This window comes from Fomitiporia mediterranea (assembly GCF_000271605.1).
Source record: "Fomitiporia mediterranea MF3/22 unplaced genomic scaffold FOMMEscaffold_1, whole genome shotgun sequence".
NCBI lineage: Eukaryota > Fungi > Basidiomycota > Agaricomycetes > Hymenochaetales > Hymenochaetaceae > Fomitiporia > Fomitiporia mediterranea.
The window spans coordinates 8503417-8516287 of record NW_006760386.1 but is presented as its reverse complement, the minus strand read 5'-3'; the positions used below and the strand labels follow the sequence as shown (position 1 = coordinate 8516287).

The window sequence follows — 12871 nt, the reverse complement described above, 5'->3', positions numbered from 1 at the left end:
CTTACACAAGACTTTTTACAGAAGAAAAGGCTAGCTTAGAGTAATATATTTTCAGGATTAAAAAAAGGAATGTTGTAAATAGTATAGCTTAGTATAGAGTATTATAAGGACTAGTTTATAATAGTATATTGAAACAACTTTTTTTTAAAACATAATGACTGAACTAAGATATTATTTATAAAATCAATTAAGAGATAATAAACTGTATTTATTTTATAACATTGTTTAATTAAACACTCTTAATGTGTAACAGTAGTACTACACTATAGTATTGATAGATTGTAAGCTACTTTACTTATTACTATTATAATACAATGTTACTCTAATGTATTGTAATTTATATAAGACAAGATCAAATTTTGAAAGTACTCAGAATTTTTATTAGAATGTGAGAAAGCTGTTCTAATTAACTACTTTTATATTCTAACTAAAATTCTAGTTAATACATAATATGAATTTGCCTTATGTGATTGTAACTTTATAAGTAATCTACTTTTCTAGACTAATAATATTAAGTCTACTTACAAATTAAATGCTAGGTAAGTTTATTACATAATACTGACTAACTTAATTAGTATAGGTTATTTAAAGAAAAGTTATATAAAGAATAAGATAAAAGTTGATTGGGTTAAAAACTTTTATAAACTTACAAAACATAAAGCTTATAAAAGATCTAGAATTCTTATTCTAAATAGTTACTTATCTTATTTATCTTTACCTTTTCTCTTTTTCTATACTCAATTGTTTTCTACAAAAGTTTACATATAGTAGATGACCAACAGTGTTTAGTTTTAGAAAATACGTTTTGTTTGAAGCTGAAGTGTGAAGCAATGAAATAAATCTGGAATTAAAATGTGGTGTTACAAGGACTGGTTCATGACAGTAATTAGTATCTGAGTGACATTGATATGACAAGCTGACATATGTTTTGGGCATGTGTGTGTCAACTCAACAGTCTTGCCTCTCCTGAGTCCTAGACTGCTCTTTCCAATGCTTGTCTCATTTCCCCCACCATACGCCCTGTTCACAATCCTGTATCTTCAATGACTCCTGTGCTTGCAAATACAGCATTAATGAGAAAGCAACAATACTTGGATAAGGTCTGTCGGTTATCCTTTTCTCTTTGACTTGATAATGCATTTCGCTTTGCTGATTCTTCTTTTCTCCCTTTCTCTTCTAATATTTCGGCATGCATTCCCATTTTGCAATGACACAAAAATTATGATGAAATGATGCTTCTTGCACATTAGGCTGATTATTCCTCTATCCACATTTTTGAGCAATTATTGTACAGTGAAGTCTATTCAGTCTTAAGAAATTATAAGTATATTCCGAAGAACAACTATCAAGCTAGCTACTTCTCAAGATACGGATATTAATTATTTAGTGTTTAGTTTACAATCTAGCTATAACTTATGTGCAATTACTATTACATTGTACTGCTTTTACATTATTTCTTTCTCCCTTTTCTATGGTTTTCACTGACTGTGTTCTCTGTTCTCTTACTATTACTACTTTGTCTTAACAAGATTCTATACATGTGTTCTCCTGACTTCCTCCTGAGTAAATCCAATACACTACTACTATGCCTATGGTCTTTGTGTCTTTCAGTATCTCTTGGTTTAAGTTTTTCACTATTTGCTCCTTCAGCTTTCTGACTAGTCTGTTTAATATCCTGTTTATGCTTTTCCTCAACTGCCTTTTTCATGAATTTTTTCCATGTCTCCATTGTGTTAAAGTCCCAATAATTGAGACCATGCTGCTTTGCTTGTTCATTATACCACTATTTAATAAATGTATGAGTCACATTAAAGTAGTAAATAATAGACTTTCTTCTAACCTGCTCTACTATTTTCACAAGTCTTTCTGCTGTTTCTCTATCATCAGGATTTACACATAGGCAACCATGCAAAAACTCTCTTCCTGTGTACGTATTATGTAATCAAGCAATTTATTAGTTAATATCTGCAAACTAAAAAGAAGTTTTTTTTTCACCTGTGTCAGATAAGTATGACTTGCTTTCTGAAAGGACATTCTCAACATGTTCATCAGTTATCTGGACTGCTGCCAAGAGTACCCGAACACTCTCCTTATCCTCCCCTTTATATTTGCTATAGTTGACATTTACAGTGTTATAAATACAATATCCAATTGAAAGTTCTAGTGCTACTGCTCTAATGTAACAGTGTTAATGAACCTTGTGTGTTGGATTGATCACAGTGCCCTGTACTTACCCTAATGACCAGATGTCAACTGCTATTGTATACTTTTTCAGACTTTTGCCGTCCATTCTATATATTTCAGGTGCTACATAATCTTTAGTTCCACATGGCCGGTCCAATATAGTATCCCTCTTAAGCTGAAGTGCACTGAAAGGGGTTTAGATTGCTGAGTATATATAATTTGTCAGAAATGGCATGTTACATACTATCCAAAGTCTCCAAGTAAAAGACGATCCTTAGTACAGGGTGTATGTTCGTTGTATGCTCTCTTTATGTAGAAGTTATCAGGTCTGACAGCATGTCAATGTTAGTACACAAACATTGTTCTATTATTGTAGCTTCAGTCTCACTTCAGGTCCCTGTGAACAATATTCATTGAATGGAGATAGGCAACTGCTTCGGTCATTTGTCTTTATCTAAACTTCAGCACAGTGCTATCCAGAAAATGGTGAATAATACTATCGCACCTTATATAGTGAACAGCAATTTCCTCGCTGAAATACTCAACTTTCTCTAGTCGGTCAAAGAGTTCGCCACCTTCTGCATAGTCGAATACTAGTACCCATTCCCTGTCGTTCTCAAATGCTCCATAGCACATTATCTTTTAATCATGGTCAGTCATGCATACGCCGTCCGTTGATCATTTGCAACGTACTACGTTCTTATGCCGCATTTTTGCCGTAATTCGTGCTTCATTCTTCAGGTCTTTCACAAAATCTCTTATTTCCGGTATTGTTCTGCGTTTCCCTTCATGGTTTATAAACTTATCAATCACTTTCGCAACAAACAGTCTTGTTTCGCCTTGCACAAGGTCCTCTCGTTTCATGACCTTTTTGTATTATACAGTCAATCTCCGGAAAACCAGCTAAGAGGTGGAAAGTAGTACGGCGTACATATGCAGTGGCAGAAGTTCCCTTTTGAAGTTCGCGTATACATTCAAACTGTCGTGGTATGTCTTGCTTATTTGTATCCTTTGCCCATAACCACTTGTCGCGGAACATAGGCGGACCTCGTTCATGTCGGAACAAGGGCTTCAAGTTTTTTAATGTACGTATTGTTTGGTACTGGATTGCTGCTGTTTGTTCATTTTCTTTGATTCTAGAGGGGAGGGACATTAATATTGTGAACTAACAGCTTCCTTTACTCAAAGAATATCAATGGGGAGGGGGGGAACAGAAGGGGGCAGTGCAAATATAACCTGTGAATTGACCTAATATTGTCAGAAGATTGGATTACATCTGCAAAGTTACAATTTCGGCACATCAGAATAACATCATAGTGTGATGGTGATGGGCAAAGTAGCCCACAGCATATACATACAATGTTGTCTTTGACAGGCTCTTCAAGGTCAGGAACATTCTTGTTGAGTGTAAATGATGAGTCCAGCTTGCAGCCTGTCATTCATAATTTCGAAGCACTGCATAGTAGATGAATGCCTTTTGAGACAATGTGTCAATGAGCCATAGACTAGAGAAGCAGTCAGACCTGTTCTGATGGGTGGGACTTGGCTGAAGCAAGGCGTCTACGAGAGATGATCTACTTATGATGCATGGAGGAGCTGAATTGGCTCTCCTTCTTTAAATACAAGCATGCTCTACAGCTTTGAAAAGATAAGACGCGATGGATTTTGGTTTAAAAATCTAGAAATCCATCTGTTGTCCCATTGGTTATTGGGCCTTTGCTGAGGAGGATAAAGCCAAAGGCCTGTAAAAAGCAAGTGACAGATGATTCGCTGTCGTCCAACTTGATAGCAATTCCTGAATTCCTGAACACTGAGTTGTACAGCCTGTTCAGGCCCTTTAGCGGGTGTGAGTTCTTGACAATCTAGTTGGCGGATAGATGTGACAAATTGGGAGTGTTTGATTGAACAATGTGAGAAATGTGCACCTTTACGGAAATTACTTAATGCACTTATGGGTGGTGTTTATGTAATATTATTGATCTCTGAGTGACATAAGTGATGTGACGAGCTGACGTATGTTTTGGGCATGCGCGCGTCAACTCAACGCGTCCGTTAGTCTCGTCTCTCCTGAGTCCTACTCCGCCCTTTCCAGCGCTTGTCTCGTTTCCCCCGCCATACGCACCGTTCACGATCCTGTATCTTCAACGACTGCTGCGCTTGCGAATATAGGATAAACGAGAAAAGCAAGTAGCGATGCTTGGAGAAGGTCTGTCGGTTATCCTTCCTTTTCTCTTCGACTTGATAACGCGTTTCGTTTTGCTGATTCTTCTTTTCTCCCTTTTCTTTTCTAATATTCCGACATGCATTCCCATTTTGCAATGACCCGAAAATTACGATGAAATGACGCTCCCTGCATATTAGGCTGGTTATTCCTCTTCTCGGTGCTCTTCGCCGCCGGGCTTCTGTTCACGATGGTCTTCTTTGTACGTCTCTCTTCGCTCATTCTTTCCCATTCAATACCATACCGTATCGATTTAAACTGACATATCTAATTATTCATATAGATAATCATGTTCTCCGACCTCGAATGCGACTACATCAATCCTATCGACCTCTGCAACAAGCTCAACCAAGTGCGTACCACGTGGCACGTGCCCAGTTTGTTGTTTAGTTTAAACTGACTGACGTCCTGGATGCACACACACATAGTTTGTGTTACCTGAAAATGGTGCACATGCTTTCCTGACGTTGTTATTCCTGCTATCTGGTCAATGGACGGCGTTCCTGCTTAATGCGCCGCTGGTTGCTTTTAATGCTAACAAGTGCGTGCTTTTTTCTCCTTCTTCCTTCCTTCCTTCCTTCCTTCCTTCGGCTGTCTTACCTCTTCTGCTGGTTGGTGATATAAGATGTACTGTACTGACGATGAACGTATGTTTCGAATATAGAACCATGAACAAAACGCATATGTACGACGCAACGGAGATTTTCCGTACGTTATCTGGGCATAAAAAGGAGGCTTTCTTCAAGCTTGGGTTTTATTTGCTTAGTTTCTTTTACTACCTCTATCGGTGCGTCGTTTCTTCGTGTTCCTGACTTTACGCCTGGGCACGTACTGAAATTGTTATGTAGAATGATTGTTGCCTTGATTGCGGAAAGCGAATGAAGGTATCTGCTGGGTGACTGCGATGGGTGCGTAGCGAAGGATGTCTGAGTCGAGAGGGGGGGCGTCAGGGGTGGAATGAGGGGACGCTGGACGGTCAATCTACAGGGCAAATAGTCTTCTTTTTACATCAGTTGCATTCTGCTGCGAAACCATGTTTGTTTTGTGTGTACATCTGGTAGAGCTTATATATTTCATCCACTACTACTAAAGCAGTATATTTATGGTTGGAAAGAGAAGAGGAATGTACGGAACCCACCGACCCATCGGCCGACTGTAAGAAATCACAAGTCTGTCGAAATGGGTGCTAAGACGGCCGAAAGACGTTGATCTAGACACGGCCTGACACTCAAACGGCCACGTAGAGAGGATGATGCAGCCATGAGCAACACTGGGGAATCGTATGAACCGTGTCGCCGCACGAGGAACAAGAACTGGCGATGCACTCCTAAAATTTATACGTGGCTCTTCAGGGCCGGCGTCGACACGCGTGCCCATTTGATACGCGTAGCGCATATAACGAGCCTCTCCGAGTTGTTGAGACGATGTGCTGCCAAGTTCCAACAGCGCCCACACAGAAATGCAGAACACGTCCCCTGCATCCCCTGCTGCTCCTGAGCACAAGACGTACTACCTCTGCGTCGACTGCGGTGGTTCCAAGACTGCTGTCACGCTCACGGACGGCAGCACGGGCGACATCTGTGCGCGTGTCACTGGCGGGCCCTCCAACTTTTCTTATCTCGGTCTCGATGGCTTTCTGAACGAGGTCTCTTCCTGTATCGAGAAAGCCCTCCACAATGCAAGAGGAATTGACAAAGAAGTGTCTCTCCTCCCATCCGTAGACTCCAACAAGAAGTACTTTGCTGCAGCATGGTTCGGTGTTTCCGGTGTCGACACACCCGAAGCTGTCGGGGAGATCATCCCGCGTCTCAGTGCTCTCCTATCCTTACCGCCAGCAAGACCGTACCTCACCCTCGCAAATGACACGACTCTCCTCGCCGCGCCGCTAGTCGCAGCCGCAAAGCATAACCCTTCTCTCCGTACCTGCGTTGCTGTCGTCGGCGGTACGGGCTCCATCGCCGCTAGCTTCCGCCTCACCCCGACCACTTCCAACAGCGAACCCGGTCCGGACGCCATCCCGCAGGAAATCGCACGTGTTGGCGGTTGGGGATGGATCTTAGGCGACGAAGGAGGTGGATTCCACATCGGTCGCGAAGCCATTAGACACCTTCTCCGACAACATGAGCTTGCCGTCCTTTCCGGTACACCTCTCACACCACCCTCAGACACAGACGAGTCTGACGACCTCCGTACACGGGTATTGGCCCTCTTCGGCGTGAAGAGCGCACCGGAGCTGCTCGCTATCATACACGATGCGGATCCCCCGTCCACTGCGGTGTTGAATCACGCCAATATCCACGTCCCGCCTGGAAGCGTGTTATCCATGTATCGAACCATCGCGCGCGAAAAACGGCTCAGCCAACTCGCCCCGCTCGTAATACGCGCCGCATTCGGCGACGGCACTGCTAAAAGCAGTGGCGGCGACCCACTCGCACTTGGCGTACTCAAAGCCACATCTGCGGAACTCGCTTCCCAAATTGCAATCCTCCTCGAAGGTCCTTCCGGACCGGATCCGGCTTGCCCAAATGCTATTCCCGCAAAGTCATCCCTGCTCATATTTGGCGGCTCGCTCGTTGGTATACCCAAATACCGTGATTTCGTACTTGAAGCACTTAGATTACAGGGACATGAATTCACTGCTGTCGAGCATGTTTCGAACGCTGCTGAGACTGGTGGACGAGTCCTTCATGAGCTCTTCAACTCCTCCAAGTAATCACCGATCTTTTCCACCTTGACTTATTCATTATAAACTGCTACGTAGAAACATACATCGTGGATTAACAGCCGTTCTGATTTACTTCGCTTTCTGTATACCAGTCTACCCCCAATCGATCACAATATCATACGATCAATATCCTTTTAGCAACTAGGAGACAAAGTATTCAGTTCAACATCAACGTGAGATAGACAACAAAGGAAATACCATCGACACAACCCTCGCAACGCCCTTGACTTTCTTACACTCCTCAATCGCATTCCTCGCGATCGGATCGCCCAACGTTCCTTCATCCCTAAACGCCATCAAATACTTTAAACACACCTCCTCCCTAAAGTCCGCATATATCCTTCGATTATACCTCCGCTCGAGTTTCCTCGCCTGCTCGTCGTACGCATGCGACTGATGTACGAGGAAGTCATCGGAGAGGACGTAGAAATCCACGCCAGAGAGGTACATCTCGTATAAACACGCCGCCTTGTTCCCTCCGTACCCGACAAACCGCTCATCGCACCACGGTATCGTCCTCTCACCCCCATCACGTCGAAAAATTACGTATGGCTCATATGCGTGTTGGTAATGCGCCGGAGAAACCTTGTACACTTCACCCGGTTGAGAATGATACAGAAAACGCTCATAGTCTGTGCTGTTATGTCCCGGAGACCAGGTAGCATGGAACATCCCAATCCGACTTTCGTTATACAGCTTTATAAGTTCTACTTTGCTTGTTGGGAACGTACGTGCGTCTGTACCGTCCTTGTGCTCGACATACTCAAACGCAGGTATCACGAGTGCCGCGCGGTCTCTGCGTAATAACTCGTGGATGGGACTTGTCTTGGGTGTGTGAAGAAGTCTTGTGCGGAAGTCGGTGCATGGAACGAAATCGACGTCGAGCATCATGACGTAGTCTGTACGTGCAAAGAGCCTCGCGGCGTTCCGCCAGGCGTTGAATTGCCTATCGTTACGCGAGGGCGTCAGAATGAGATGTACGTCCACAAGTGCAGACATCAGTGGTGAGCTAGAGTATAGCGCGTGCAACGCATCGAGGAAGTTTACGCCCTTCCCGCCCGAACTCGATTCGGCCAGCTCCGCACGAGAAACGTGCACTGTCACCGATATCGGCCCGCGATACCTCTCCACAAGCTGCTTAAACACTGCGAACCTGTTCCGGGTCACGAGCGTAGCGATTGTTATGTCCTCTTTTTTATGTGATTTAGAGGCGCGATAGTAGTATGGGATCACGTCCAGGTTGCTTGTATCCCCGAAAGCAAGATGTTCTTGAGAGACCGCAAAGGCTTTGTTGAGGAATAGAGAAGCAGGCATGGAGACTTGAGTGTGGTCGTGTTTGTGGGACGTGTCTGGTATGAGTCCAGTATCCCAGTACATAATATCCTTATTGTGATTTGCAAAAGGAAGGCCTGCGATCAGGTCCGAGTTGCGAGCAATCTCAGATAGGTCAGAGACCTGAGGTCTAGGAGACAGCCAAGAGAAGCGTAACTTGTTGAATAAGCCAATAGTCGAAGCAGAAGCAGGATTTGCCTTAGAGGTATAGCCAAAAGCGACGCGTATAAGCGGAGAAAGGAGAAAGTTCGTCGTGTAGAGAACCGCGAGGGAGATGTAGAGCGCGAGTGCCACACGAAGCCATTGAAGTGCTAGCTTCATTTTGTTCTTGCTTCTTGCTCAGTCTGTTCGTATTTTTTTTCTCCGGATCTCTTTGTTGCAGTCAGTCCTGTATCTGCATTTGCTGTTTGGAGGACTGGCTGATGAACGGAGTGAGGTACCAGCACGAAGAACGAAATTTGGTGGTGGAGACTGAAGATTCGCTGGGCACGTGATGGCGTCAAAGAATGACTGGCCATGCATGGGATTCGCTTACTTGGGTAAAAATATATTCTTCCAATGTTGCACATTTACAAGAAGGGCGAAGGAGCGAAAGCAAGCGATTACGACTACGTCACGGTATGAAGTAATGTACATTCAGTGCGGAAGGGAAATTGAAAAATAAAATAAAAACTGTTCTAGCGTCATTAAAAAAACCTCAGCGTGCAGATACAGCATCAAACGACACAATATACACTGTCCTTCGCCGTTCACGTTCCGTAGGCACTCTGAATATCGGAACTGGAACACTGATCTCCTGCCTCTGAGACAGTCCCCGACTTAACCTTTGTGCTCGCTCAGCTCGTTGTATAGCTTCTTGCTCCGCGACGAGCGTCCAAACTCGTGCATACACTCTCGAAAGTGCTCTATACTCATCTGGATGCGCTGGCGCCCACGGAAGCTTTTCCCCACAGTTGCAGTCCGTCGCGAGTGTATGCACCGTTCTATGTCGGGCTTGTACTTGACGTGCGAGTGCGATCACACCTGGATCTGCTTCGAGTTGTTCGAGTTGGAGTCTTGGTAACCGTCTAGCCCTTTCCATATCTGTCTCAGTCGAGGACTCGTCTTCCTGGACTTGCAAGAACCGCAGAAATTTGGGGAACGTGAAAGCTGGTGCGTGCGCAGCGGCGTCGGCGAACCAGATATTTGTTTGTTTGGTTCGGAGGTGCGTGTACACGGCCAGACCAATTATTATGCAGGTATAAATTAAAGCGACAAGTAATGTGCTTCCGGAGAACAAGAGAAGTAGTCCTGCCAAAGTGCGTCCCCCGTTTCGATTAAAAGCCTGTTTTGCGTTACTGCTTAGGTTTGACACCGCGGATGAATCTTGTGGAGATGCGAGTTCTGCCTCCAGTGACAAAGCAGTTAAAAGCAGAGGCAGACACGCAACGCAGAATATAGCCTCGGCGCCAACGTATATCCGTCTGCGTTCAAAGGGATTTTGCCGTTTCCGAGGTTTGAGTCTAGGTAGGAAAAGCGCACAAGAAGCCGCCAGGCCGGTTACGATGGACGCGCATGAAATGATCGAGAGCGCCGGTGTGTAGCTATTGCCAGCAGTTGGGAGTACGAACATGCCAATAGCGAAAGTAAGAACCGAGATAGCTGCTGTATATGAAAGTGCAATGGCGCGTACACGAGCGAATCTCAAGTTTTGTACCAGTGCCATTGCGTTATGAAAGGGTGTTTGCACCTAATCAGGCGCGTAGAAGGTACGGAATCGCTCTTATAACGAGGCTGACATACTTCCATGCGTTGTTAGCAACCTGACTGGATGGAGGATCCCGTCCGCGACATTGCATCAGACTGGTCCAAAGCATGTACTTCCGAATATGATTTCAATGTGAACCAGTAACACATTCGGGTCGGCGATTGATCCGTTACAAATATTCGGGTGACATGAATGCGTCAGCATCAAAGGTCAGAAGCCTCGTAGATCCAGTACAAGACCCTGATCAACACAACGAACGACACCAGGGTGACGTTCGATGAGCTCGATAGCTCCAGGCTCCGACAAGATCAGCCGGCATTCTTCGAGTTGAGCATGACGAGCCTGTGTATGGTCATAACCCTCAACCACTGGGTTTTCATGAATATTGTCGCCCGACAAACATTGCTCAGAGCGACGGGAAAGCAACATGTTAATAACTGACTCGGGGGAGCAGGGGCTTGCGAGGGGAACGTCAAGGTATTGCAAGTTAGGGCAAAGTCCTTGTGTATGCACCTGCTGTTCTTGGGTAGAATTTCTGCATTGAGATAGTGTCAGTGCTGTCAAGGCACGGTCACTCAGGCGAACAAACATCTTCAACCTTTCTAACTTCGGCGCTTCCCGTAAAACCGCAAGGAACTCTCCTTCTGTAAAATATGCTCCCATGAAGATGAGTTCAGTCAATGGAGACCGTGTACGAGCAAGATGACGGGAAAGAGCAGTCCACCGTCCTTGTCGAGAGCAGCTGACTGAGAGCGATAGTCTTGCGAGTACTGGGAGCTGGAGGACGTCAAGGCACACGCCAAGTGCGTGAAGGTCCGCAGTGCCACTCAAGCTAACGGCACGTAACGTAAGTGTTTGCAACGTTGGAAACCTGATCGACCCAAAGCTAAGATTGGATGCAGACTCCGAGTTCATTCCGTACTTAATGTTCAGGTAGGCATCCTCAAGACGCGGAAAGGCCTCTGCAAGTTGCCCAAGGAGAGAAATATGAATCTGAGAGTGAAGACTAAGCTTTCGCAGGCTCGACGCTCGGAGGCTCAAGCCTAAACCAGGTGGTCCAAGCAGAACATCATAATTATGCAGGCTGAGTGTTTCCAAGGATAGAGGAAGACTTGTGAAAATTATATCCGTTAGTGCATCTGTCTTCAGATATAGATGTTTCAGTTCTTTAGCCCCCTCCAAGTCTAACATGATAGCCCCTAGTCGAAAAGCGATCAAGTTATCCAAGTCAACAACCAAGTCTTCCTGTTCAGAAGGTGCGTTTGCAGATGTTATTGTAATCCGGCACGTCTCCATCACGGGCGTCCCATGACCAAGTAATTGTAGGATGGGCTTCAAACATGGCATCGGAGCGGTGATGTCGACGTCTCGCCAGCGGTGTGCGTGCCCTAGTGTAGCAGCAAGGATTGACGAGATATTGCGTACATCACTTGCAGAGCTCCCGAGATATCGTAGACGCAAATAAATAGAACAAGCGCCAGAACGTTCAAACCAATCTGTCAGCACAGTGAAATGCCTCAGTGCAAGCATCCTGCATGGAATACTAGGAAAGCAGACAAGGTACAGTCGGGACCAGAGACGGGGCGTGGCGAGCGCAACTTGACGCCACATATGGCATACGTTGGTAAAAAGACGTGGTGGAGACAGCGGGTTGTCCGTGGGTAAGTCTTCAGCTGGCATACAGTGCTCGAAAATCATGCTAAGTAACTCGGGAATGTTTAATACCCTAGTACGTGCGTAGGACTGGAGTGGATGGCCTGCGGGGTATTGTGGGAAATCATCATGGTAATCTGGCTTTTCTACTCCGAAAGATCCGTTGGGTCGCTGGTTGGAAGACGAGAGGAAAGCCGATATACGCTGTTTCCAGAGGCGGTCACCGCCCTTCATAAGAATGTTTTCCGATAATGTAGTGAAATAGCCAGAGAAATGACAGAGAAGTGGGAGAAGCAGAGAGACTCCACAATACCGTGCGATGGCATGACGAGGCGTGCAAAGTAGAGAGTGCCGAGGGGAGGTGGCGGTCAACCTGCAAAGTTCGTCTCTGTACTTATTGCTCAAATTCATCTGTTGCTGTGACGTACGTCACATATATCGCTGAGTCACGCTGTTCAGCACGTGCTTATGGCTTACCAAACAAAGGACAGTGTGTCATCACGAAAAAGTCTTAAGTATTATACTTGCTTGTAATCTTGTATATTTTATAAATTTTATAAAATTTGTCCAATTACTTATAATCTTCCTGGGGGGTTAAGTAAGGAAAGTACAATGTTAAATAAGCAAGAAAAAATACTTTTAAAACTTGGCAATTTCTGATATAATTTTATAAATTGTCAAGTTATACAAGTGATTATAATATACTTCCTAAATTACAAGGTTAAGACATACTTATTAATTTGTGACAGTGTAATATCTGCTTATAATGCTTACAAGTCATTACAAGTATTTGAATAGCTTGCTTTTGCTTACTATACAATTTTATATCAAATAATTAATCGAATATAATTATATTTAAATTATAGAATACAAAAATAGTAAATAATACTGCCATTTCTACAGTCCCAACCCCTACACCACCAGCTGCCTCTGCCTCATTTCTTCTGGCGAGTGGGATTTGTGTTGGACAAAGGATGAACCGCATTCTCAGGCCGTTCAATGTAGTCTT

General features: G+C 44.5%; 6 protein-coding genes across 6 annotated transcripts; 2 read left to right on the top strand and 4 right to left on the bottom strand.

Moving 5' to 3' along the window:
• Positions 1–1450: 1450 nt before the first annotated feature.
• On the bottom strand, positions 1451–3223 carry FOMMEDRAFT_25484 (kinase-like protein; the record flags this gene model as incomplete). Its single annotated transcript, XM_007262290.1, has 8 exons — positions 1451–1783; positions 1841–1923; positions 1996–2111; positions 2235–2369; positions 2429–2512; positions 2690–2823; positions 2878–3051; positions 3116–3223. 8 exons carry the CDS (start codon positions 3221–3223, stop codon positions 1451–1453), a joined length of 1167 nt encoding a protein of 388 aa, XP_007262352.1.
• Positions 3224–4241: 1018 nt separating this feature from the next.
• Positions 4242–5484, top strand: FOMMEDRAFT_116822 (cornichon). The gene is made up of 6 exons (XM_007262289.1): positions 4242–4390; positions 4546–4607; positions 4689–4757; positions 4834–4946; positions 5070–5192; positions 5254–5484. Exons 1-6 carry the CDS (start codon positions 4378–4380, stop codon positions 5285–5287), a joined length of 414 nt encoding a protein of 137 aa, XP_007262351.1. The 5' UTR covers positions 4242–4377; the 3' UTR covers positions 5288–5484.
• Positions 5485–5864: 380 nt separating this feature from the next.
• Positions 5865–7118, top strand: FOMMEDRAFT_131181 (uncharacterized protein; the record flags this gene model as incomplete). Its single annotated transcript, XM_007262288.1, has 1 exon — positions 5865–7118. The coding sequence occupies one exon, from the start codon at positions 5865–5867 to the stop codon at positions 7116–7118; it is 1254 nt and encodes a 417-aa protein (XP_007262350.1).
• Positions 7119–7298: 180 nt separating this feature from the next.
• On the bottom strand, positions 7299–8444 carry FOMMEDRAFT_74587 (uncharacterized protein; the record flags this gene model as incomplete). The annotated part of the gene is made up of 1 exon (XM_007262287.1): positions 7299–8444. The coding sequence occupies one exon, from the start codon at positions 8442–8444 to the stop codon at positions 7299–7301; it is 1146 nt and encodes a 381-aa protein (XP_007262349.1).
• A 715-nt stretch (positions 8445–9159) lies between these two features.
• On the bottom strand, positions 9160–10167 carry FOMMEDRAFT_25480 (uncharacterized protein; the record flags this gene model as incomplete). The annotated part of the gene is made up of 1 exon (XM_007262286.1): positions 9160–10167. One exon carries the CDS (start codon positions 10165–10167, stop codon positions 9160–9162), a length of 1008 nt encoding a protein of 335 aa, XP_007262348.1.
• Positions 10168–10419: 252 nt separating this feature from the next.
• On the bottom strand, positions 10420–12096 carry FOMMEDRAFT_151246 (uncharacterized protein; the record flags this gene model as incomplete). Its single annotated transcript, XM_007262285.1, has 1 exon — positions 10420–12096. One exon carries the CDS (start codon positions 12094–12096, stop codon positions 10420–10422), a length of 1677 nt encoding a protein of 558 aa, XP_007262347.1.
• Positions 12097–12871: the final 775 nt, after the last annotated feature.

Coding starts and splice junctions, on each gene's coding strand:
- FOMMEDRAFT_116822 (XM_007262289.1), top strand. Junction 4,608..4,688: donor TGTTCACGATGGTCTTCTTT/GTACGTCTCTCT, acceptor TTATTCATATAG/ATAATCATGTTCTCCGACCT. Junction 4,758..4,833: donor TCTGCAACAAGCTCAACCAA/GTGCGTACCACG, acceptor ACACACACATAG/TTTGTGTTACCTGAAAATGG.